General features: G+C 45.2%; 1 protein-coding gene and 1 non-coding gene across 3 annotated transcripts in view; one reads left to right on the forward strand and one right to left on the reverse strand.

The window, feature by feature from the left end:
* SH3TC2 (SH3 domain and tetratricopeptide repeats 2) overlaps window positions 1–19,192 on the reverse strand; it is a 78,507-nt gene extending 59,315 nt beyond the window's left edge. For both annotated transcript variants that reach the window (XM_066272949.1, XM_066272948.1), the window contains exons 1-4: window positions 19,003–19,192; window positions 8,296–8,394; window positions 3,633–3,760; window positions 141–246 (exon numbers count right to left, since the gene is read on the reverse strand). In XM_066272949.1, the coding sequence (XP_066129046.1) occupies window positions 141–246; window positions 3,633–3,760; window positions 8,296–8,394; window positions 19,003–19,054 (385 nt within the window). In that variant the 5' untranslated portion in view covers window positions 19,055–19,192. The remainder of the gene's footprint in view (window positions 1–140; window positions 247–3,632; window positions 3,761–8,295; window positions 8,395–19,002) is intronic.
* On the forward strand, window positions 2,473–2,578 carry LOC136336991 (U6 spliceosomal RNA). Its single transcript, XR_010731719.1, has one exon. It is a non-coding gene; the product is annotated as a U6 spliceosomal RNA (small nuclear RNA).
* Window positions 19,193–24,241: the final 5,049 nt, after the last annotated feature.

Genomic DNA, 24,241 nt, shown 5'->3' on the forward strand with positions numbered 1-24,241 from the left:
ATAGTTCTAAAGTTAACCATGTATGTTAGGGCTCTACCTGTTGGAATTATCTAAGCCAAACCAATTCCTTATTGTCAAGCTCCCCAAACGGGCTGACCTGTGACATAGGCCCTCTTCCACCTGCCCGCTCCGTGTCGTACCTAAGTTCAGGTAGGTAGAGAACTTCCATATTTCCTCCACAGTCTTGAAGGTGATGAGGAACTGGGCCTTCTGGGACTGGACCCCCACCAACCTGGCTGAGAGGTCCTGAGTGAAGAGAATAGTGAGTCAGCCTGGGGCACAGGGTCCTGTTAACAATGCTCATATCAGTACAACATGCTTGGTAGAAATTTCTTGATGGCGGCATTGTTTACATTAAACCAGGGATAGTCAACCTTTTTATACCTACTGCCCACTTTTGTATCTCTGTTAGTAGTCAAATTTTCTAACCGCCCACCAGTTCCACAGTAATGGTGATTTATAAAGTAGGGAAGTAACTTTACTTTATAAAATTTATAAAGCAGAGTTACAGCAAGTTAAAGCATATAATAATAATTAATTACCAAGTACTTTATGTTGAATTTTCGCTAAGTTTGGCAGAATACATCTTTATAAAACAACTTACTATAGTTAAATCTATCTTTTTATTTATACTTTGGTTGCTCTGCTACCACCCACCATGAAAGCTGGAACTCCCCCTAGTGGGCAGTAGGGACCAAGTTGACTACCACTGCGTTAAACAGACACAAAAAGGAAACAACCCTAAATGTCCATCATAGGAGACTGGTTAAAATGAATTAGGGTTCATTCAGCCAGACAATGAAATACCAGTATGATATCAGGCAGCCCTAATAAAGAATGAAGAAACTCTGAGCATGGATACAGCTTCCAAATATACACTGCTAAGTGGAACAATGGCAACGGCAAAAAAACAAACAGTGTAGAAGTCCGTGCAGCAAATGCCACCTGCCACCTGTTGTATAAAATAAATAAATAAAGTTGCAGGGGAAAAGGTAGAAGATAAATCATAGAAGGCGCCTTGGACTGTGACTCCATGTCTACTGATTATTTTTATAAAGCTGGCAAACAAGAAAAGCACATAATAGAAAAAACTCACCCATAATCCTTCCTCCCAGAGACCACCCATGCTAACACTTTGGTGCCATTAACTGATTTATGTTCCTATTCATGAGTTTCTATGTAACTCTGTTTATATAAATGGCACCACATTACTTAAATTGTTTTGTCATCTTTTACTGCTAAACAATATTTTCCGAGCCATCTCCCCTGTCATTAAGTACTCTGCATCATTTTTAATGGTTGCATATGCTTTTGTTGCGTTCACATAATTAATTTTTAACGTTTCTTGATGGTTGGACATGAGGGTCTGTTAACACGCTCATATCAGTTTTAATTTCTTTTTTTTTTCAACATCCTAAACCGTGCTGCAAGAAACATCCTATATTTAAACCTTTGCATGCATCCCAGATGGTTTTGACACAAGTGATTTTGAGAAACAGGATTGGGAAAGAATGCCAGGATGTGCACATTTTCACTCCTAAAATGTAAGAGCCACAGTGCCCTCCAGAAAGACGGCGCTATTTTACATGCTCACAAGCAGAGCAAGACGAGGGCCTGAATGCCAACCACCTCCCCACTTTTTTTTAATACCTGAAAAAAACTGACCTGAGTCACTGCCCAAAGCTTGGTTTTCCCCTAGAACTTTCTATCGCTTGCCCAAGCCTCCGGAGGTGACAGTAACAAGTCATGACCAGAAAGTCCCTGTCCCCCCAGGCCAGGTCCTGCATCAAAGATCATCCCTGGATCCCTGAACTGGGATAACCTGGCAGAAAGAAGAGGACAGAAGGACCCAAAGGAAGAGCCCCTAGTTCAGCAAAGTCAGGACTGTGGTGTCTGCCATCGGGCCCAGGAGGACCCAGGGCCTTGGAGGATGAAGAGCCTGGTAATCAGGGAGGGGATTCGAGGAAAACACTGATTTACCAAGAACCGACTCCTTGCCCAGCATGGTGCCAGGAGCTTCATGGGAGATGCCTCATTTCACTCTCACAGCGACCCTTATGGAAAGAGTGCGATTACAGTACTTAGCCCACTCAAAAACGCACCTCGACCGCATGGAACCGTTCTGAAGCAAAAGGCAAGGAAGCATGACATCATACTTAACTGGTAGCATTTATTTTCTTTCTTAGAGGTAAGAGAAATACTGGTGCATTTTATCATCAGATCACATTTCAGAATTAAAAGAGAGTGGAATTATCTGCTTTATAGTCAAGGAGGCCCCAGAGCAGAGACAGGTTAAGCAGTATGCCCAAGGTCACCTGTGAGCGGGCTGTGGCACCGTGGCCGGACCCTGGTGACCCCGGGCCTCAGCCTTCCCCACAAGCTTGCCCTGCTCAAGCCTCAACCCTGCAGACCAGCTCGCTCAGTCACACCCAGCTCTCACTCATTAAGTGACTTAAATTAAAAAGACACGCTGTGCTCTCTTCGGAAGCACATATACTAAAACTGGAATGGTACTGAGAAGATTAGCGTGGCCCTGCTCAAGGATGACATGCAAATTCATGAGGCGTTCCATATAAAAAAGAAAGAAAAGAAATTCTATGGTGCTGGCTAGCAGCTAATGCCTCCAAGTTAAAACAAAACCAAAAACACTCTATTGTTTATCATTGAGCAACTGTGTACCGAGCACAATGCCAACCTCTCTGCCGACACCTTCCACACACTCCTCCTGACGAAACAGGTGTTCTTAGCTTTGTTACATGACAGATTAAAAGAGCACATTTCTCTTTTTAATTTGTCTCAAGTGAATGCCAGAGTGTAAAGACAACCAGAACACCATAGTTTATTATGTAAAGTCGGATTCTCCTTCCCCCACCTCTATTGCAACAACTCTGAACCAGTTTTGACTTTGTTCTCTTAGTGAATACCTCCTTAACTGTAAACAGTTTGATCATACTCTTGTTCCTGAGCTTAACGGCTGGAGACATCTTCCCACAGTGAAAGACTAGAAATTGGTTTATTTACCTTATTGCCTTTTCCTTCTCATTCTAATATTTACAGTTGTTAATTTTTTATTGACAAATTTGGTATTTTAAAAAGAAAATGTAGCTCAGTGGTTACCAGTGGCTGAGGGAAGGGGACAGAGAGGAATCAATGTTTAGCGGGTACAGAGCTCCAGTTTGAAAGGATGGAAAGTTCTAGAGCAGGATGGTGGTGATGGTTGCACAACAGTGTGAATGCACTTAACGCCACTGAATTGTATGTTTTATATCTATTTTATCACAAAGAAAACAATAAAATTCATATTCACCCAATTTTTTAAAAGTACGCTTAATAAGGTAGAAATTATTATAATGAGTCCCACTCTACAGAGGTTAACTTGCCGAAGGTCATACAACTAAGCACGGTGAATTGAAAACAAAGTTTTCTCTGCCTGCAGCTCTGGGAGTTCCCCACTCCGAGCTCCACCCTCCTGCTCAGTGGAGAACATGTTCTGCATTTGTTCAGTCCGATGTTTTCCTGAGGGCCTACCGGGTCCCTGGCGCTGTCCCAGGTGCTGCGGAGCCTGCGGCAGACCACGCACAAGCTGGGAGTTCGCACAAGCTGGGAGTTTGCACCACTCCACCGGAGCTCACCTTAAACAGCGCACGCACTTCCTGGTCCTCATTCTCCAGCGCCCAGAGCCGCCTCCTGGCTGCTTCCTGCAAGGGGCCATTTACACACCTCCTGGAGCAGCTCTTCACACTGAAGGAGAGCGTCAGGTCTGTGAGAGAACAGAGGGAGAAGGATGAGGCTGGAAAGGCAATGGAAGGGAAGAAAGAATTAGATAAGCATTAGCGCTTCCCACACCTAAACCCTAAACGGGTGTCTTTGTTAGAGATTACAGTGATTTTAACAATCCTCAGAGTAGCTCCTTCAAACTGTTCCCAAGGGAAAAAAAAATGCTACAGTCTGGGAATGCTCCGGAATCCTGGGACTTGGTGCACTCCAGTTGGTTATTTCTGCTGTGAGTCAGGTTTATTCCTAGCTGACTGACACTGAGGTGACAATATTGACATTGCCACTAAACAGTCACTAAGCACAGGAAGCATAAGGCAGGCTCTCTCTGGAGCACAACCCAGCCTTTCTTCCCCCTCACAGGTGCATCTTTACTTTTCTCTCCTCAACCCTAAGAGACCTGCAGCCAGGGGAGCCGTGGGCAATGGCAGCTTGTCCCAGGCTAACCCCCTGAACCTGTCTCCAACACCCCCTTTTGTTTGACTTCACTGTGAGCTGACAGCAGCCCTGCCTTGTTCATTTCTTTCCCATAACATTTCTAGAGTCAAAGCAGCCCCACACAGACTCCCTCCTGTTGCTTTTTCTATCCTATGCCCTTTCTATCTCACTGTCCCCAGCTGTAACAACTGTACCTTCAAAATTTTAGAAAAATAATAATTAAAATAAATAAATAAATAAATATGTTAAGAATTCACTATAGAACCAGCTAGAATATATATTTCCTCCTGTGGATAATTTGTGAAAGTTTTGAACTATTTATATATTTACAAAAATGTATTTATATATCACATTTATGATAGGTAATAGATGTTATAAATTTTATGCAATACACATACACACATGCATTGTCCCCAGCTGGTTATCTTTCTGATAAGGCATGGCATTATCGTTGTTTGTCAAGGTAATTTGTTAATGTATTAAAATTTATCTTTAATTTCTTCCAAATGCACCTTTACTTGTCCCTTGTGAGCAGAAGCTGTTTTTAAGTGGTGGGTATAGCAGGAAAACCAATAGACACGGTCCCTGTTCTCATATTCTCATAGAGCTTATACTCTTGGCAAGTAACCAGTTCTTGCCAAGTGAACATAATTATTTCAGATGAAGAAGAGTGCTACAGAAAGAATGGAACAGGGTAAAGAGACAGAGGGATTGAGCAGTCGGAGGGCGGGCATGCCTTTGGAAATTGTCGTCAGGAAAGGCCGCACTCAGGAGGTTAATATTATAATTGCACTTTGCCACGTGTCTTCTTTAGACAGTAAGTAGCCGTGCCATTAATAATCATCAAACACAATAAACTGAGAAGGTGTTGGACTGGGTGACCACAGAAGTCTGTCTTCTAGCTCAAACTTGCCAGGACCTTTGCAAATCCCTGAGCACATTAGAGATGGCCCTTATGACACTATTCTGGGGACAGGCATCTCTGGAGTCCTGCCTTTGAAAGGCCTGTCTTTAACCTAGAAGTCCTGAAAATGCTGTGGGTGTAGACCAGCTCCGATAAGACGTGCCCAACTGACCTGACATTGGTGAGAACTTCGGTGGTAGGAGGTTTGTTCCCTTCCATTCCTCCCTGGCCTGTGTTCTAATCCCGTCCAAGCCCTCCATCGTCCGCAGCCCGGGTCCGACCCTCCGTCTGGTAGCCCTTCTGCACACTGATCTCTAGGAGGAGGGGAAGTCCTGGGGGAGGAGTCACACAGACCTGGTACAAGGCTTGGCTCTGACCTTGCTAACTGCACCACCTTGAGCAGTTAATTACCTCGCTCTGCTTGACTTTTCTCATTAGCAAAATGGCTTTGAGAGTACCTATCCCACAGGAGTCTTAAGAAGCTTAATAAATGAGTTGATGCATATAAAGTTTTTGTTCAGTGCCTGGCGCATACTAAATGTTCACTAAACACACTAGGCATTAGCTGTTGCCCCTCGCAAACCTCCCCCTCCCCACCCCAGCACTCATTGCCCTTATCTTGTCACACCTGGAGACCCCAAAGTTAACCCTGACTTTGAGTATATAGTTTCTTTTCACCAATCTTCTCTCTTCTGTCCTTGCCACGCCCGATCCACAGTCCCCTCTAGAATCTCTCCCGCAATAGCCCCTGGCCATGCATGCACGTGAATCCCTGGATCTGGAACTCAAAAGACCTGGATTTAAACACACAGACTGCTTTCAGGATCTCAACCAGTGAGAGCTAACACTCAGAGCAGAGGCTCTGGGCCCGCTGCGGGATCCTACAGTGCCCTCTGCATCACTAGACGGGGCAATAAGTCAAGCTCACTCTAGTTCAGTATGAAGTGCATTTTGCCTTTTTTTTTTTTTTTTTTTTTTTAGTCCTTCTGAAAACCAGTCTTCTCATCATGATAATGTACCTGATTGATTCTGTCTACAACACTTCCTTATAAAGGAGAGGCTGGCAGTGGGAGCCAAGCCTCCCCTTCTTTCTGGAAACAGCATCACGGCCAAAAACACGGAAAGACGAACAAGTTCAGCCTCAGTGGATTAAGTTCCACCTGCGCACACCCCTTGCTCACTGGCCTTCATGCACAGATCAGGCAAGATGCTGACTCCGCTCTGTTCGTGCAACAGACGGTGATTTGGGCTACGGTGGATGGCCCGAGCTGACAGGCCGGTGAGCAGGCTGACGCAACAGAAAGGAATGAAGGGCAAGGTTCCGCTCGTTGCTAGCCAAGCAGTTTGGCAGAATTGAACTTAGGAAAAGGAAGACCTTAGGAGGACACTTGATTTTTGTCCTTTAACATATTCACAATGTAACTCTTTTCCCACAAATCTATATTTCGTCTGCTAGAGAGAAGTGTTGGGGGGGGAGGCAGTGGAGCATCATGGTTATAAGTAAGGACCAGGGTTTGAATCCCTTTCTCATCACATTTTGGCTGTGGCATGGGGGGAAGTCGCCTCCCTTTCTGAGACTCTTGCAATGGGAAGTTCGGTGCCACCTCCTAGAGGTGAGCATGCAAGGATGGGAAGAACATAGGAGGTCACTGAGCACATGCTTGGCACGGGGTTTGCCCACCAAAGTGGTCCTTGTAGCTATACGACAGAAAGTGAGGCTTCCACAGGTTTATCCTCAGAGTTTCTGGTACAAGGTGCAGCCCAGGCGTCACTCTCTCTGATGACAACTCTCCCTTGGCTAGCATCACTGAGGTCTCTTAAGGGGGACCTTCTGAGAGGTGTGTATGGAAAAATTTTTTTTGCAACAGAGACAGAGAGAGTTAGATAGGGACAGACAAACAAGAATGAAGAGAGATGAGAAGCATCAATTCTTCGTTGCAGCTCCATAGTCTTAGTTGTTCATTGATTGCTTTCTCATATGTGCCTCGACTGGGGGGCTACAGCAGACTGAATGACCCCTTGCTCGAGCCAGCAACCTTGGGCTCAAGCTGGTGAGCTTTGCTCAAACCAGATGAGCCCGCACTCAAGGTGGCGACCTCAGGGTCTCGAACCTGGGTCCTCCATGTCCCAGTCTGACTCTCTATCCACTGCCTCACCACCTGGTCAAGCTGGAGAATAAAATTTGTTTCACATTAATTTCTTTTTTTTTTTTTTTGTCCCTGAAAGATTCACACATATGCCCTTTCTTTTTTTCTTTTTTTTCTTTTTTTTTTTTTTCAGAGACAGAGAGAGAGTCAGAGTGAGGGATAGACAGGGACAGACAGACAGGAATGGAGAGATGAGAAGCATCAATCATTAGTTTTTCATTGCGCATTGCGACACCTTAGTTGTTCACTGATTGCTTTCTCATATGTGACTTGACCATGGGCCCTCAGCAGACTGAGTAACCCCTTGCTTGAGCCAGCGACCTTTGGTCCAAGCTGGTGAATTTTTGCTCAAACCAGATGAGCCCGCGCTCAAGCTGGCGACCTCGGGGTCTCGAACCTGGATCTTCCTCCTCCCAGTCTGACGCTCTATCCACTGCGCCACCGCCTGGTCAGGCCATATGCCCTTTCAATTAGTTAATCTCACCTCATGTGTTCAACCTTTCATTCACTTATTCATTAGTTTATCGGGTATTTATTGAGAACCTACTATGTACAAGATACCGTTAGATACTATAATAGAATAAAAATGTTGCCTCTACCTATTTATTCAACTATTTTTGTATTCATTCACCAGATATTTTCTGAGCACCAGCTATGTACAAATAATTCTTTTGGATGTCATGTAGAATACATAATGATTAAAAAAAACCAACACATTCCTGACCTCAGACCTTAAAATATAACCAATGATATACTTTTGTTAATACAACAAAATGTGGAGCTCCTAGTATCCACCAGACTGTGGAGAGCTCTGAGTGTCAGTCTGGGAAGGTTTCATTTAATCTCACAGACAATGGAGGGCATTGGAAGATTTGTGAGCAAGCGAATGTCATAGTCAAGGTCACGCCTACAAGGATGCCTTTGGTGGTGGTCCTAAAAGGGAGGGAACCAGCAGATGGGAGAGACAAGATTACCACAGTATCCTACATGGGAAATATTTTTTAATAGGATTGGTCTTTGGGGTTTAGATACCTGGAGTCATGTCCTGTAGCAGGAAACATTTTTCCTTATCTTCAGATGAGCCTACAAACTCACTTGCTGCGGCTGGATCCTTGGAAGGAGTTTCTTTACCTGGAGGAGAGCAAATGAAAGGTCATTTGTGAGAGAAGAGTGGGAGCAACTTCCCAAAGAAAAACTGCAAGCTTTTGTCACAGGACAATTTTTCTCCAGGGCGGGTGGCACAGAAGAATTCTATCACCAGTCTCTTATAATTATATACTACTCAACTATTATCCCCCCAAAACTGTCATACCTGCCATCTCAATCATGCAACAGTCAAGCTGTCCTCATTTTATTAAAATAAAAGCAGATGCCCACCCCCAGGTGAGGCTGAGTCACCTGGCATAGCACACTGAATGGAGATGAATATATTTTGCACCATCAAGGTCATTATAGGTCTGACCACAGCACGGTGTAAGGTCAATGGGTGTGTAACAGGTGCGCTAGCGCAGAACAAGGGAGCATGGCACCATTGGGGAGAAGGCTAGGGCGTGGTTGTGTTGGCCCTGACACGTTTGACCATCCCCAACTGTCCTCTGCCCACTAAGGAGAGTTCTGTGTGGGACTTCTATCATCCCCAGGTCTCCACTATGTTCCTCTCTTTGCAGCTGTAGAATTGGAGTAAAAAGGAGAAAGAAAGAAGATTGTGGCACAAGCTAGGGTTAGAGAGGAAGCTATTTTAACAACAGAGAGCTGAAAAGGGAAAAGAATGTAATTTAAAAGTGTGAGACAGTAGATATAAACAAAATAGAAGGAAATTTCATACATATGGCTATGAAATGTGGGCCTCCTTCACGGCATCCCCTAAATACAACAAGAGGAGTCAAGTCCTTAACTCATCACGTTTGGTTACTCTGTTCTTTGACCACGACACAGCTCATGGACTACAGCATGGGGTCTGAATGGTGTATTACCCCATCCTGAAAAGAGGGGTTAGCAACCTTGGCAACCACTGTTCGAGTCATTCATTTAATCCCCCCAGTTCCCTCACTTGCAAAATGGTGATGGGTCGACGTCAAGGGGACTGCCAGGTTTGCATTCTAGACCTCTGCTGCTGTGGATGCAGCCCGAGCACGACGAGTGACAGAGCGGTGGGGCTCCATCCAGTCCCTGCTGGGTAGTGCCGAACCCCCGTCCTCATCTCACTGCGTGGAGTCTCTGCCTCCTCCCGTGCCTATGCAGCGGGATCCTGAGATCCACGTGGAGGACTTTCCACTGCTTCACAGAGAAAATGGTCAGTCCTTCTTTGGTGGTGAGCAGGGGAAATGAAAGGGATTTGGGTTTGAGCCAGCAGAGGGAGAGGCCCATCAGCTCACAGCTCTTCATCCAGTAAATCTCCGTGGGGTTCAGTGCCGAAAGCTAAGCAGCTTAGCTGAAAAGCTGGCAATAATGAGCTCTAGTCAAGCAGGATCATTGCACAGTTCTGCCCCCAGGAACTGAAAAGTAACTGTAGCAAAAAGACAAGGGCTTGGGAACCATGATACCAGGCTGAGCACGATCAGTTTCTCCCATACATTCGTGAAGGGACCTTGAGCAAGACATTTCGTGTGTCTACCTTTTGGGAATCTCACTTTCCCCACTCATAAATGAGGGACTAATCTAAGTCAGTGCTTCTCAACACCAGCTGCCTACTTGAAACACCCAGTTTGTTTTCGAAAAATACCAGAGCCCAGCCTCATTATATCTCTATAAATGCGGATTTGTGTGGTTGGTGATGTGGTGCGGCCACCAGTATTTTAAGTTCCTCAAATGCTTTCAATCTGAATCAGTGTTGAGAACCACATGTCTGCATTGGTGGTTCTCTACCTTTAATGTGCACGTAAATCACCTGGGGAGATGGCTACGATGCAGACTCTGCCGCCCTTGTTGGAAGCCTGAGGTTCTGCATTTTTAATGTGGTCCCAGGGGAAGCGGCTGCTGGTCCCAGCGGGACACTCGGAGGGGCAGCCCGCTTCCCTACTCGGGACAAACCATGGAGTCTGCTGGTAGACCAGAAGCCACAGGCCACAGAAAACCCACAACATTTTCTTTCTTTTTTCCCCCACACAGTGAATTTTTAAAGTCTGAGTTGCTGGACATCATTTAGAAATCGGGATGTTTGGCATAACTCGGATGTTTGGTTTCATTCTGGGAACTGGAAGATCTGCAGCCTGAGGCAACAGTCAGCTGAGGCTGAATGGCTGCTTCCCCTCTACAGGGCATCTGTTCTCTGGATACCAAATCCCCACGGGGACAGGTCACTCCCTCACGCTCCGCCTCTGCCTCTGTGAGCTCTGAGAGTGAGTACCTATTGCAGGAATGCATGAGAAGGGACAACGGCCTGAGGATGATCAGGACCCACAAGGCGAGGTTCTCCTTGAAGAAGGAAGTCCAGGATGGTGGCCCTGGTTTGGAGGAGGGAGAAGGGGGCCGAAAGTTCTTATAGATGTGTGAGGTTTCGAGCAGAAAACCGCAGGGTTTATACGACATGCTTGTTTTGTAAAAGATGCCTGTACAAAAATACCTTGTATAAAAATATAAAAGAATATATCTGCATGATGTGAAGTAGCCAGTAGATTCCTAAATAGAATGGGAAGAGCACTCCTCACAAAAGAAATAATAGATAATTGATACATTAAAATTAGAAACTCCTGTTAATGAAAAGATGGAATTAAGAGAGTGAAAGTTAAGTGAGAGAGAAGAAGGAAATACAGACAAAAATGCATATTCATCAAAGAGCTGGAATGCAGGACATACAAAGAATGCTAATAAACCTTTCATGGGTAGGCAACCTTCTAGAAAAATGGGCAACAGGCTTGAATAGGCATTTTATCAAAGACAATATGCAAACGGCCAATAAATTTATACAAATGTTTCCAAGGTCATCAGGGAAATAAAAATTAAGATCACAAGGAAACACTATTACATAGACCAGCTAAAATGAAAAAGAGATAAAGGCATGTGTTTATAAGGATACACAGAAACTATACTGCTCACAAAAATTAGGGGATATGTTATAGCTTCATATTCATTTTTGAAATATCCCTTAATTTTTGTGAGCAGTATAGAATAACTTTTGAAAATTTTTACTTTGAAAAACTGTTTGACAGTATCAGTTTAAGCTGAACATATCCATATACCGTATTTTTCGCTCCATAAGACGCACCTGACCATAAGACACACCTAGGGTTTTAAGGAGGAAAATAAGAAAAGAAATATTCTGAACCAAATGGTGTGTTAAAATATTTAATAAAATACCATATTTTTTACTCAATAAGATGCACAGGCATTTTCCCCTCCACTTTGGGGAGGGTGGTAGTGCATCTTATGGAGAGAAATATATGGTATATATAATATGCATAAGATTCAGCAATTCCACTCGTAGGTATGTACCCAAAATAGTACATACATGTGTTCACCACAATACATCAACTAACATATTCAGAGCAGCAGTATCTGGTAACAATACACCTGTCCATCTACACTAGAATGGATAAGTGGCTGGTGGTGTGTACAATTAAACACAATGCAGTGATGAGAATAAGTGAATTACTGCCACAGGAAACAGCATAGACAGATATAGTCACCTCGTGAAAATTCAACAAGCTGACCATATCTAATTTCATGCACAATTCTGCAACGATGGTACATTTTAAGAAAAGGATGGAGTTTAAAATATTCCTGACGCCCTTCTCTGCCTACTCTATCTCAGAATACCTATGGGTAGACTGGAGATGTGTCTTTGTAATTAGCACCTTGGGGATTTCTTATGTCTTCTGGAGCAGTGGTCCCCAACCCCCCGGCTGCGGACCGGTACTGGGCCGTGGGCCATTTGGTACCAGTCTGCAAAGAAAGAATAAATAACTTACATTATTTCTGTTTTATTTATATTTAAGTCTGAACGATGTTTTATTTTTAAAAAATAACCAGATTCCCTCTGTTACATCCGTCTAAGACTCACTCTTGACGCTTGTCTCGGTCACATGATACATTTATCCATCCCACCCTAAAGGCCGGTCCGTGAAAATATTTTTTGACATTAAACCAGTCCGTGGCCCAAAAAAGGTTGGGGACCACTATTCTAGAGTGCATAGAGAGCAAATTCACCAGAGAGGCCTTGGGAACCATGAGCCAGAGGTCAGCTTCTGGAGAAATAAATCTGCAACATGAGAATGAGTTTTATAATAGGAAGAACAGTTAATAGTTGCATGGGATTTATAGTTTACAAAGTATTTTTACACCTGGAATTACATTTCTACATGAAGGAATTTTAAGACTCAAGGTAGGCCTTGAGAAAGAACCAGAAGCTATTGAAGGCAACAACAAGAAAAAACTATCATAAAGAATAAAATACTTTAGGAAAAATATATGATTTTTTAATGATTGAAAAAAAATAACCCAAGAGGCCATAGTGACTAGTGCTGAGTCATTTTAAATGAACTTTCTTATGCTTTAGTCACCTTTCCAAATATTCTGTAATGAGCATGCCTTTGTTTTCTAACACTAGAAGCAGGTAAAGAAGTGTCTAGGCTCAAAGGCTCTGCAATCAGACAGTCCCGGACCCCAACCCTGGCTTCTTCATTAGCCCTGTGACCTATGTGAGCCCAGTCTACATGGTTCGAATGAGGCTGACTCTATTTATTCCTAACTCCAAAAGTGGTCACATGATCAAGCATAAGCACATCAAGTCATGTGGTGCCATAGCCAAGCAACCAAAGTTAAGCCAGTGAAGATTGGTCATAAGACCCTCATCAGCACTCTTAGGGGAGAGAAGATTTCTTCCATTGAACTTAAAGCTATGAATATAACAACCTGGAGCTAGTCTACCTGATGTTGAGGCCAATGCAGTACAAATAGCCCTTAGGAAAGATAACTCTCTGATAACATCATTTGGATATCTTGATCAAGCCATACCTGAAGCAAACAATCTCTGGACTTTTCATTTATGAATCAACAAATTACTTTCTGGAAGCTAGTTTCTTTATTATTCTTACTGGTTAGAAAAACTTGCTAACACTTAATCCAGAAAACATTGAGATTTATTTAAACACTGTCAAACTACTTCCCAAAGTGGCCATATCATTCTGCATTCCCATTAGCAATATGTGAGCATTTCAGTTGCTCCACATCCTCTCCAACACTTGCTTTCGTTGGTCTTTTTCATTTTAGCCATTCTATAGGTGCACAGTTTTATCTCATTGTTTCAATTTGCATGTTCCTAATAACTAATGATGCTGAGCTTTTTTTTTTTTCTCATGTGCTCATTTGCCACCCATATATTTTCTGAATGGAAATGTCTGTGCAAACATTTTGCTCCATTTTAACTGGGTTGTTTACATTCTCATTAATGAGTTTATAAGAGGTTTTGGGGTTTTTTTTAATGTTCAGTATACAAGCATCAGACATATAGTTTACAAATATTATCCCCCGGTCTGTGGCTCCGTTTTTTTGTGTTGTGTTTTTTTTGGCACGTTTATATGGGTGGGGGAAAGCAGGACTACGAGTGCAGAGATCAGCAGGACATGGTGAATGAGCTTTGCATGCACATGAGCTGGCAGAGAACAGCTTGTACGAACCGGAGAGGTGGATGCTCGGGGCTGCAGTGAATAAACTGGTAGAGTCAGGATAGGGAGAGTATCGTAAGGAATGAAACGGATACTGCAAGCAAGACGACATTCCTGAGCAGGGCAGTGACACAGTAGAAGTGGAAATGCTAACGAGGGTGTCACAGGAAGGACAGGGAGAGGCAAGAAAGCTAACTGAAAAAATACGGACATCCACAGGTGTGACTGTGAGAACATGGCCCAAGCTCGGCAAATGAGAGGTGAGAGGATAGAGTGAATGACGTTTTTAAAGTGAGAAAATACTAGAAGGCATCTTGACATATTGAGTCTGAGAGATAAAAATGAGGAAGAGGCAGTAATTACAGAAAAGGAATGTTAGATGGGATTTAAGAGATCAGTTAGTTCCGTCCTTAATTTTATTGTCCAGGACCAATGGCCCAGAGAGAAGCAGTGACTTGTCCAAGGTCACACAGGAAGCTAGCAACAGAGCCCGGCGGCGCCGCAGATGGCTGGATTCGGGACTTGCTGTTTCCACTACGTTAACCTGACCTCAGAAATCTGAAGTCTGACGCCTTTAACCCAGGAAACATCTAACTCCCAGAAACTTCCTGGAACTGAGAATCCATTCCATTTCTCCTCTCTCCCTAACTTTAAGAAAAAAAACTGAGTGGTAAACATTTCCCTGCATGAATTTTTTCCTCCACTCACATATTTTTTTCCTCCTTTGTCCGGCAAGCATACCACCAGCCGTTTTAGGATGTGAGCCCACACTCTTTATAGGGACAAAGATCAGATTAGAACTATAGCTACATCGATCCACATGGACAAAGCTTAGATAATAATGTTGAAGAGGGGAAAGTAAGTTGCATAATGACTTATTTTTGTTTAAGTTTTAAAATCTTCAAAATAAATTTTTTTGCAACAAATATGTCATAAAAGTGCATAACTACTGAATTCATAAAAGAGATTAGCTTTGGGGAGAGAAAATGAGGGGAATTTGGGAAGAATTACTGAGAGACCCTAATTATATCTGTAATGTTTTATCTAGTCAAAAAGTAGAGAAAGATATAGAATTTCTGAAGCTAATATAGCATAAAGTAGAAATTTATTAAATCTGGACAGTGGGCTCATTGTTCTAATATTCTCTATTTCCGGCATGCTCAAAATGCCTCCACAAGTTCTCCAAAGTTCAAATGTCAAGCATCACTTACTCTGTCGGCATTCACCTTCAATCTCCTATTATTATTGTGATGATTAATATTTACCAAAAAGGTTGAAAGGGGAGTGAGAAACACTAATGGTCAATATAGGCAAATGTATCTCTCCCATATCCACTGTTGCAGGGTGTTAAGTCTGCCTAATTTCTTTAAGAATGTGTTGAAGATAAGCAGAAAGTGCTAGGAGCTTTCAGACCGACACTTTGACACAGTTCGCTCTGTAATCCCCAGTGAGCACCGTAGTTTATTAAACAATGGCAAGAACATGTAAGGGTCAAAAAAGCCAGAGGTGACGGCAACTGACCAGAAACTCACCCTCTGACCATGAGCAATCAGGAGGTTGATATGAGCACGTGAGAAACATCCCAGGGAACAAATGTGGCAGGAAGCATCCACGTATGAGAACGCAGCATGCCTGGGGTCATCTGAGCCAACGCTCCTCACTGAGTCACACTGCAGCACACCAGCTGGGCAGCTGTCCAGGGGTCAGTTCTATCAAGAACTCTCTCCTTGGCTACCTCCCTTATCCCTGAGGACTGTTGATCCTCACTACTTACCCACTTAAACAGACACAATGGCAGAAGCACCAAAGAAACCTGAGCACAGGCTCCTACTCCATGGAGTCAGGAATTTACAGCAAAATGGTGGGATCTTGATAACATGATACGAAGCGAAATAAGTAAATCAGAAAAAAAACAGGAACTGTATTATTCCATACGTAGGTGGGACATAATAGTGAAACTAAGAGACATTGATCAGAGTGTGGTGGTTAGGGGGGGGGGAGTGGGGAATGGGAGAGGGATAGGGGGTGGGGAGGGGCACAAAGAAAACAAGATAGAAGGTGACAGAGGACAATCTGACTTTGGGTGGTGGGTATGCAACATAATTGAACGACAAGATAACCTGGACTTGTTATCTTTGAATATATGTATCCTGATTTATTGATGTCACCTCATTAAAAAAATAAAATTATTAATTAAAAAAAAAAAAAAAAAAGAAGAAGAGAATGTTGGCGTGGTCCTTACTGGCGAACAATAAAACAGCCCACAGTTACTAAGGGGTTATCAGAAGCCAAATCCTGATGCTACATACACAAGATGAATTATCTGATTTAACCCTCACAAACCCCCCACGTAATAGAGTTTACAGACACTGGGGACAGAACTTGCTGTTCGATCTAGTTTACAGACAGGAAAACTGAAGTTTGAAGAATACAGTGAGGAAATGAAATGAAGCCACAACACTCAACATGATAAAGTACTAAGATCAAGTAGGAAACACTGCTGGTCTTGTTTCAAAGAGCCTGGGGACTAAACCTTTGAACTTTCCAAGCTGTGTCAATACACAGATATCCATCAACCCTCCAGATAACCCTCTGGTTACCCCTTGAAGGACTAAGGAAAGAATAGTCATGTATCCAGACTGCGACACCTATTACCCAGACCACTGGTCAGGATTACCATCTCAGACCAACCCAGGGTCTAAGAATGCAAGACTAGTTCTTCTCAAGAACGTACTCCTTACTAAAAAACCCTTGGCTTTTCTTTATTTTCAGACCACGGTGGGCATTGCTCAGTTGGGTTTTCTAGGACAAACAGGGGTACCGAGAAGGCGATGTTTATATCAACTGGCCTCAGACCTCCAACATGTCTATCAGCCTCCCAAGTAAAGGGCCCTGACAAGTACGGACACTGTGGGAGGGTGTCATTAAAAAGCCTCTCAGCCTGAGCAGGTGGTGGCGCAGTAGATAGAGCGTCAGACTGGGATGCAGAGGACCCAGGTTCGAGACCCCAAGGTCACCAGCTTGAGCAAGGGGTTACTCGGTCTGCTGAAGGCCCGCGGTCCTTCATAATGTGAAGGCACATTATGAGAAAGCAATCAATGAACAACTAAGGTGTCATAACAAAAAACTAATGATTGATGCTTCTTATCTGTCTCCATTCCTGTCTGTCTCTATCTATTCCTCTCTCTGACTCTATCTCTCTCTCTGTTAAAAAAAAAAAAGCCTCTCAATAGAAATAAATAACAAACTGACTCATGGTGAAAAAGTGAACCTAGGATGCCAACCAATTATTAATAGAAAAATCAGGTAAACCAATAAAATAATTAAATGATAGTGTTGAAACACTTTTGAGGATGTTTTCCTCAATTTTGGTTTGTGTGAGCTGCAGAATTCTTTTGTATGAAATCCTGGAAGGACAGACATCACACAAAAGCAGAGTTGCACCATCTGAGGCCAGAGGTCAGGGAGCAGCAGCGGAGGTCCCAAGTAACCTCCCCAGGCCAATTTCACCACCCCCTCATTTTCCAGATGAAGGGGCGGAGGTCGAGAGAGAGAGTGTGATATCCTAGGGCAGCTATTTTCAACCGGTGTGTCGGTGTGTCGCAAGAATTTTTAAAACATGCAATACCTGACTATTTAGTTAGAGGTGCTGACCTCTTTTCCCTTAGATTATCAAATTAAAAAAAAGAAAAGATGATAATAGTCAACACAACAATAGCTATTCAGTGTGAATAAATCAAAATTATACCTATTTTTTTGTCAGATTAGGAAAAAATATATATTTTGGTGTGCCACAAAATTTTAGTAATTAGCTTGTGTGTGCCATGAGAGGAAATAAGTTGAAAATGGCTGTCTAAGGACCATCGAGATGTAATTGATGTGGCTAACATTTATTGTGCTTAATTCCCTGCGTACCAGGTGTTTTAAGTGTTTCACGTGTAGTTTTAATCCCCACAACTATGAGGAAGACACAATCACATCATAAAATCTACAGGTGAGGAAACTGAAACACAGAGAGGTTAAATAATTGTTCAACGGCAAGTCAAAGAGCCAAGCCAGCACCCAGGCATTCTGGTCTCAAAGGCCAGGCAATTGACTACGGTGATGCCTACCTTGGTGCTGGTGTTTGGGGGTCTGTTTGCTTATGATTTTGAGAGCCAGGGTGGCCTTAGTCTGGGAAAAATCTCCCTGCTGGAGGTACCCAGGTGCCTAGGCTGGGATTTCAAGCAAGAAAATAAAGCAGATCATGGCTACTTCTGGTTCACATTGACGTTGCCAAGCCCAAGTGACAAGACTCCCAGGGGGAAGTCACCTGTCAGAGAGTAGAAGGCCTTGTCTAAGCCCCCCATGTGGACTCCCTCTCTAAGGAACCAAGGCGGTGCTGCAGGAAGACGTGGTAGGCTAACCAGGGTTAGGAACGGTCCCTTGGTGATCACACCCATCTCCAGGCTAGTCCTCCCCCAGTCCACTCACCCCACCCACTCCCAAAGCCGCCACTCATCCTGACAAATGTCATTTGTGAGGCCACGGGGCCTCGCCTTGGTCCTGCTCTCAAGAGAAGCAAGGAGCTTGCATTAGGGTGACCAGCCATTCTGGCTTGCCTGGGACTGTCCCGATGTAAGACTCAATGACTTGACAGTTCCTTAGAGGGAAAACTCTCTGTGGCCTCAACTACACATCCCACTGTAACAGGCAGGAGGCAGGAAACTGCCTGTTTTCCTTCAGTCACAAAACCCTGACAAAAACAGGGTTTGAGGGACTGAGGCCAAGTTTATGACCACACATGGGGCCCCAGAGGAACTCTCAGCCTGGGCTTTCTTCCTGAGCCCAGGAATCTTGGGAAGAAAGGAAGGAAGGGCTTAGTCACACCCGGGAGTGGCAGCCAAGAACAGCACGGGCTCCCCGCAGAGTCAGCTCAAAGCCTCTCTCTTCAGGAAAAGTTGATGCTTCCCAGCTTACCACCCTTTTTACAAAGCCAGAATGACAAACAGTGACAGAGACAGGGAAGAGGGAGCCAGAAAGCATGACCATCTCCCCATCTTTGGAACAGCAGCTTCCCCAACCCCGAAGACCCCAAGTCTTCACTGGACCAACCACCTCTACCAAGACACAGGCCGAGGTCCCCCAGGAAACTCACCTGGGCCCCAGGACAGCCTCGGCTCCCCGGAGATGCAGAAGCAGCCACCCATGTGTTCACCATCCTCTCCAGGCCGAGGACCTTGGGCACAGGAGCCAGAGAGCGCGCTGGGAGGGTGGGAGGGGACAGCCTCCCCACGGCGTTCCTCCTCCCACCTCCTCCCTGGCACACGAGGGACCAAGGCCCGGGCTCAGTGCACAATGCAGCCTTTGATATCCCGGCTGCAGCAGGAGGCCCAGGGAGGATGGGAGGGGCCCGCCCTCAGGCCCTGCAGCCCGCATGGCCAGGCCTCTGCCTGGGAGCAGAGCTCCTCCCTGCCGCCCTGCGGATTGCTTCATGCCTATCAGGCTGTGGCACATTCCTGGCATTCTAAGATTGAGATACACAGTTTGGTTCCTGTTGGGGCGGCCAGGGCGGAGGAGGAGGGCAAAGAGCATCCCTGGAGTCAGGCTGCTGTTCTTACTCCATCCCTGACTCACTTGGCCGGCACTGACTTGCCTGCCTTGGGGAAAGGGATTCCCCGCCCAGCCTCTCTCTGCAAACCCTCGGCTACCTGCGTGCAGCTACAGCGGGAGCTGTGGGCACAGCACCTCACCCCAGTCACTGCAGCACCCAGCCCTGGCTCCCAAGGTCTTGGTCAAAGGATTCGCCTGATGTAGCCCAGTATCTCACAGGTGAGAGGGTGGAGGACAAGGTGTATTAAGGCTACAGGTATGCACAAAAAGACTGGCCGCACTGACCAACCTCTTTTCCATTTTGAACAGTCAGCAGAGCAGGGGAATGCAGTTGACACCGTGTGGCTGAATCTCAGAAGACCTCCCATGACATCTCCCAAAGGAGATGGAGAAAATGTGACTAAATGCCAACAAGGTTAGACAGAGGCCCGGGTGATCTAACAACCATGTTCAGGGGTCACTGCTTGCTTAATGTTTCTTCAATGCCAAGAGCAAAGGTCAGTGGTGAATGGTCCAAAGAGTGAGGAGGTGTGGGCTGAGAGAAAGCAGGGTCCTGACAGCTTGCATTGCAGGCTACTTAGGGGGTGGACTTGAGGTTGCTTTCACAAGCATTTTAAAGAATGAGGTGGGGCTTGGCCAGTTGGCTCAGTGGATAGAGTGTCGGCCTGGCATATGGATGTCCCAGGTTCAATTCCCAGTGAGGCACACAGAAGAAGTGACCATCTGCTTCTCTCCCCTCCCCTCTCCCCTTTCCTTCTCCCTTCCCCCTCCCCCACAGCCAGTGGTTCAATTGGTCTGAGTGGCAGCCTGGGGCACTGAGGATGGCTCAGTTGGTCCAAGTGAGCCGACCTCAAGTGCTAAAAATAGCTCTATTGATTTGAGCATTGGCCCTAGATGGAAGGTCGCCAGGTAGATCCTGGTAGGGGCACATGCAGAAATCTGTCTCACTATCTTCCCTCCTCTCACTTAAAAAATAATAATAAAATGAAAATAAAAAGGAAGGAAGTGGCCTGGTCAAGTTAAATTTTAGATGGAGCTCTGGGGTGACAAAGAGAAGGATGGGATGACCCAGGGGTCAGTCTCACTGGAGTGGTCAGGAGTGTCCACTGAACACCCCAATTCAACCCCAGGTGACAGCTCCTCGACCGTGTCTGTGAAGTCTGGCTTCCGCTTCACACCTGATTCATGTTGACTCCCAGTTTACTAGGGACCAAGCACCCCGTATACATTGCTTTATTTAAATCATACTATCACCTCTATTCATAAGTGAGCAGACTCATGAAGAGGGGTGTGGAACTTGTCTAAGGCCCTACCGTTTATGAGTGTCAGATTCAGGACTTGGGTCCAGTCTAACTGATTCCACAGGCCAGGGGCTTCATTTTTCTGATTATGGGCTCTTTTCATGACCACACTGAGGAAAGATTAGGCTGGGGCAGGAGCGGGCAGTGCAGGGGACACAGGATCTCTCTGATCATAGGGCCACCATGGAGGATGTTTAAAGTATCCACTTCCCATAACGCGTCCCATGCCATTTCCCTCACCAGAGCAGTGTTTTCAGTATGAATTAAGATGTTTTCTTGGGCCCGAGATAAAAGGGCTAGGGTTTCTTCAGAAAGCAGCTGCTGGAAACATTGGGAGGTACATGAGAATCAGACAGTAAAGAGAAACCATGGTTCAACTTGCACATGACAAGAAAGGCTCAGACCTATCACTTCTCCTTGGCTTGCCTGCACACTGGTCTTATACAGGCACAGTGATTGAGATCAGAAGTTTTAAATGATCGAGGCCAACCAATGGAAGGTCACCTGTCAGGATACTTTAAAGCAGTTGACTGAGACACACATTTTGGCAACTCTGAAATGAATGGTCCATTCTGGAAAATGGGATCTCTTGGGATACAAGAAGCTAGTGTTATTCTGCTCTGGGTAGCTTAGGTGAATTAATCAGAACAAAGAGTTTTTCAGACATAGGAAACAGCATGTGCAAAGGCCCTGAGGCTGGACCTTGTGTGGCATGTTAAAGAAAAAGCATGTGTGTGATTGGAGTCTAGTGAGGCAGGCCAGAGTAGAAAGATGAGGTCAGAGAAAGCAATAAGAGGTCAGATTGGGTACAATCGTGAAGACCATCTAAGGACTTTAGCTTTTACTCTTGAGTCAGATGGGAGCCAATGGAGGACACCAAAGAGAGGAGTCACATTGACTGACTTAGGGCTTTAAAGGGTTACTCTGGCTGTTCCTTGGCAAATAGGCTGCAGCTTGGATTCCAGGTATGCAGTAACTGTAACATCCAGGAGAGAGATGATGATGACCTAAACAAGAGTGATATTGTTGGAAGTGGTGAGAAGGGCTTAGGTAGTTGACGTATTTTCAATGGAGAGTATTAGGCAAGGTTCCCCAGCAAAGCAGAACCAACAGAATATACTGTATATCTGTGGTACAAGACGGGCACTGCCAGCCTGAGGAGAAGCCCCTGCTCAGCTGCGGGCACTGAGGAACGTGGGAAACCGTCCCTGGTGTGTGACTCGACATTCTGAGCTTTCACAGACACCAGACATCCGGATTTTCAAACTATTTTTCAGAATTACCTTCCCAAGCACTGCTGGGCCAATACTTCAGGGCAGACAAACATGCCTGTCAGCCAAAGACAGCCCAACTGTAGCCTGTTGCCCCTTCAGATATAAAACTGAATGGTTTTCCTAGGGAAATTTTCCAATCTAGTTGGGCTAATAAGGTATGCTTTTGGATATTATGTATAATTCAAGAGAAAAACTGAGAGACCACGTTGTGGGTGGAATTATTTAAGTTAAAATTAGTTCCTACTGGAGTAGGGTATGCAATATGAATTCTCTATCAAGAAAGAAAGAGAGAAAGGAAGGAAGGCAGGAAGGAAGGAAGGAAGGAAGGAAGGAAGGAAGGAAGGAAGGAAGGAAGGAAGGAAGGAAGGAAGGAAGGAAAAGAGAAAGAGAGAGAGAGAGAGAGGGAGGGAGGGAGGGAGGGAGGGAGGCCCTGTGATGAGACACACAGGAGAAGCCCATTGGACAATGAAGGGGGAGCGATTGGAGTGATATGACTACAAGCCAAGGGCTGCCAGCAAACTGCCAGAAGCCAGGAAGAGGCCAGGAATGCTTCTTCCTGCAGGTGTCACAGGTAGTGTAGCCAGGCAGACACACCTTGATTTCAGACTTCTAGCTTCCAGAATTAGGATACAATACATTTCTATTGTCTCAAGCCACCCAGTTTGTGGTACTTTGTAAGGTCAGCCCTAGGAAACCAGCACAGACCCCATGAGAGATGAGAACAGCATGTCACCTGTTCATTCTCTACAGGAAACATAAACTTGGGAATCATCAGTGTACAGAGATAACACTGGCGATATGAGGAGAGAGTTAGCACATCCCCGAAGGAAAAGCAAAGAAAGCTTCACAGAGGAGGTAGCACCTGATTGAGGGACTGGACGCGTGGAACTTTGACAGGCAGGTGGGAAGAGCATCCCAGATTGAAGAAAAGCCATGAACGTTAGATTGGAGACAAGTTTAGGGGAAAGTCGTTCCATTTGAATGAGCTGTAGAATGATGTTGGATGGAATCACAGGTAGAAATACAAGCCTCTTAAATCCTGGTTCATTCATCATTTGTGCATTTTTCATCAAGCATTAATAATAAAATAATAACAATAAATGTTTACTGAGCTTTTATTATATGTTCATGTGAAAAGTCCACATTTAATCTTGACCTACCCACTTAAAGATGAGGGCAGGAAGTCTGAGTGCCACGCCCAGCTCACTCGGCTGGCACAGCAGGGTCAGGGCTTGAGGTGGCAGTGTGACCCCAGGGTCCCCACTGTGATTAGTGCCTGACACCCTGTCAAGACCCACCCAGCGTCGATGGCGGCGGAGTGGCCCAGCAGCCGTCAGAAGGTGCAGGGACCAGGCTACGGGCAGCTGTATCCAGACTTTCCTCTGCCAGGAGGGGAAAGGGGCCCTGGCCACAGGTCGGCTGAGCAGCTGGCCCCGCAGCTCCGGGGAGGAGGTGGGGCTGCTGACCCGCTGAACCAGGAAGAGGCCACCAAGCTGCTGGCCCGGACCTCACCCGGAAGAGCTGACTGCTCTTCCCAGATGTCAGCTCCCCAGTTCTCGGCTCCCACAGCAAACCTGGGTCAAGAGGAAGCCAAACAAAGCCTCGGCCTGAAACGTTAGCAGGGAAAGCATCCTTAACCAGCGACCTGTCCACTCCCCTAAGCATTGTTCTCATTGCCACCCCACTTTTTTTCTTTTCATCAGAGGGTTTCATGCAGGAATTAGATTACCGTTCCTGTCATCCCAACCCATTCTAAAGGTAAAGAAACAGGCACATAAAAATGAAATCATTTGTTAACACTTCTGGCAATTTAGGGGCAAAGTCTAAATTAGAACTCAAACCTCAGAATTCACAGTTCAGTGTGCTTCCATAAAACACACTACACTAACCAGTCCGTGTTCTAAAATTAAGTTCTTTGGGGAGAGGCTGGGCTAGGGGGTGTGTGCGCGCGTGCATGTGTTTGCCAAGTGCAGAATACAAGCCCAGGACTGACTCTCCCACCACTCCCAGCAAAAGGAATCTCTCAACCCAGCTTATCTTTCTGAGAAAATCAGCTTTTCAGGCGTCTGACCCAAGAATGGGACAGGAAGGAGGAGCCCTTCTGTGCACCCAAGGAGCCCATCTCAGCTGTCTTCCCGCTCACCTGGGCACCAAGAGGCCTGGGCAGCAGCCTGGCTGCAAATAGTGAGACATGGAAGTAACTTAAAGG

Source organism: Saccopteryx bilineata, chromosome 4 (assembly GCF_036850765.1).
Source record: "Saccopteryx bilineata isolate mSacBil1 chromosome 4, mSacBil1_pri_phased_curated, whole genome shotgun sequence".
Taxonomy (NCBI): Eukaryota; Metazoa; Chordata; class Mammalia; order Chiroptera; family Emballonuridae; genus Saccopteryx; species Saccopteryx bilineata.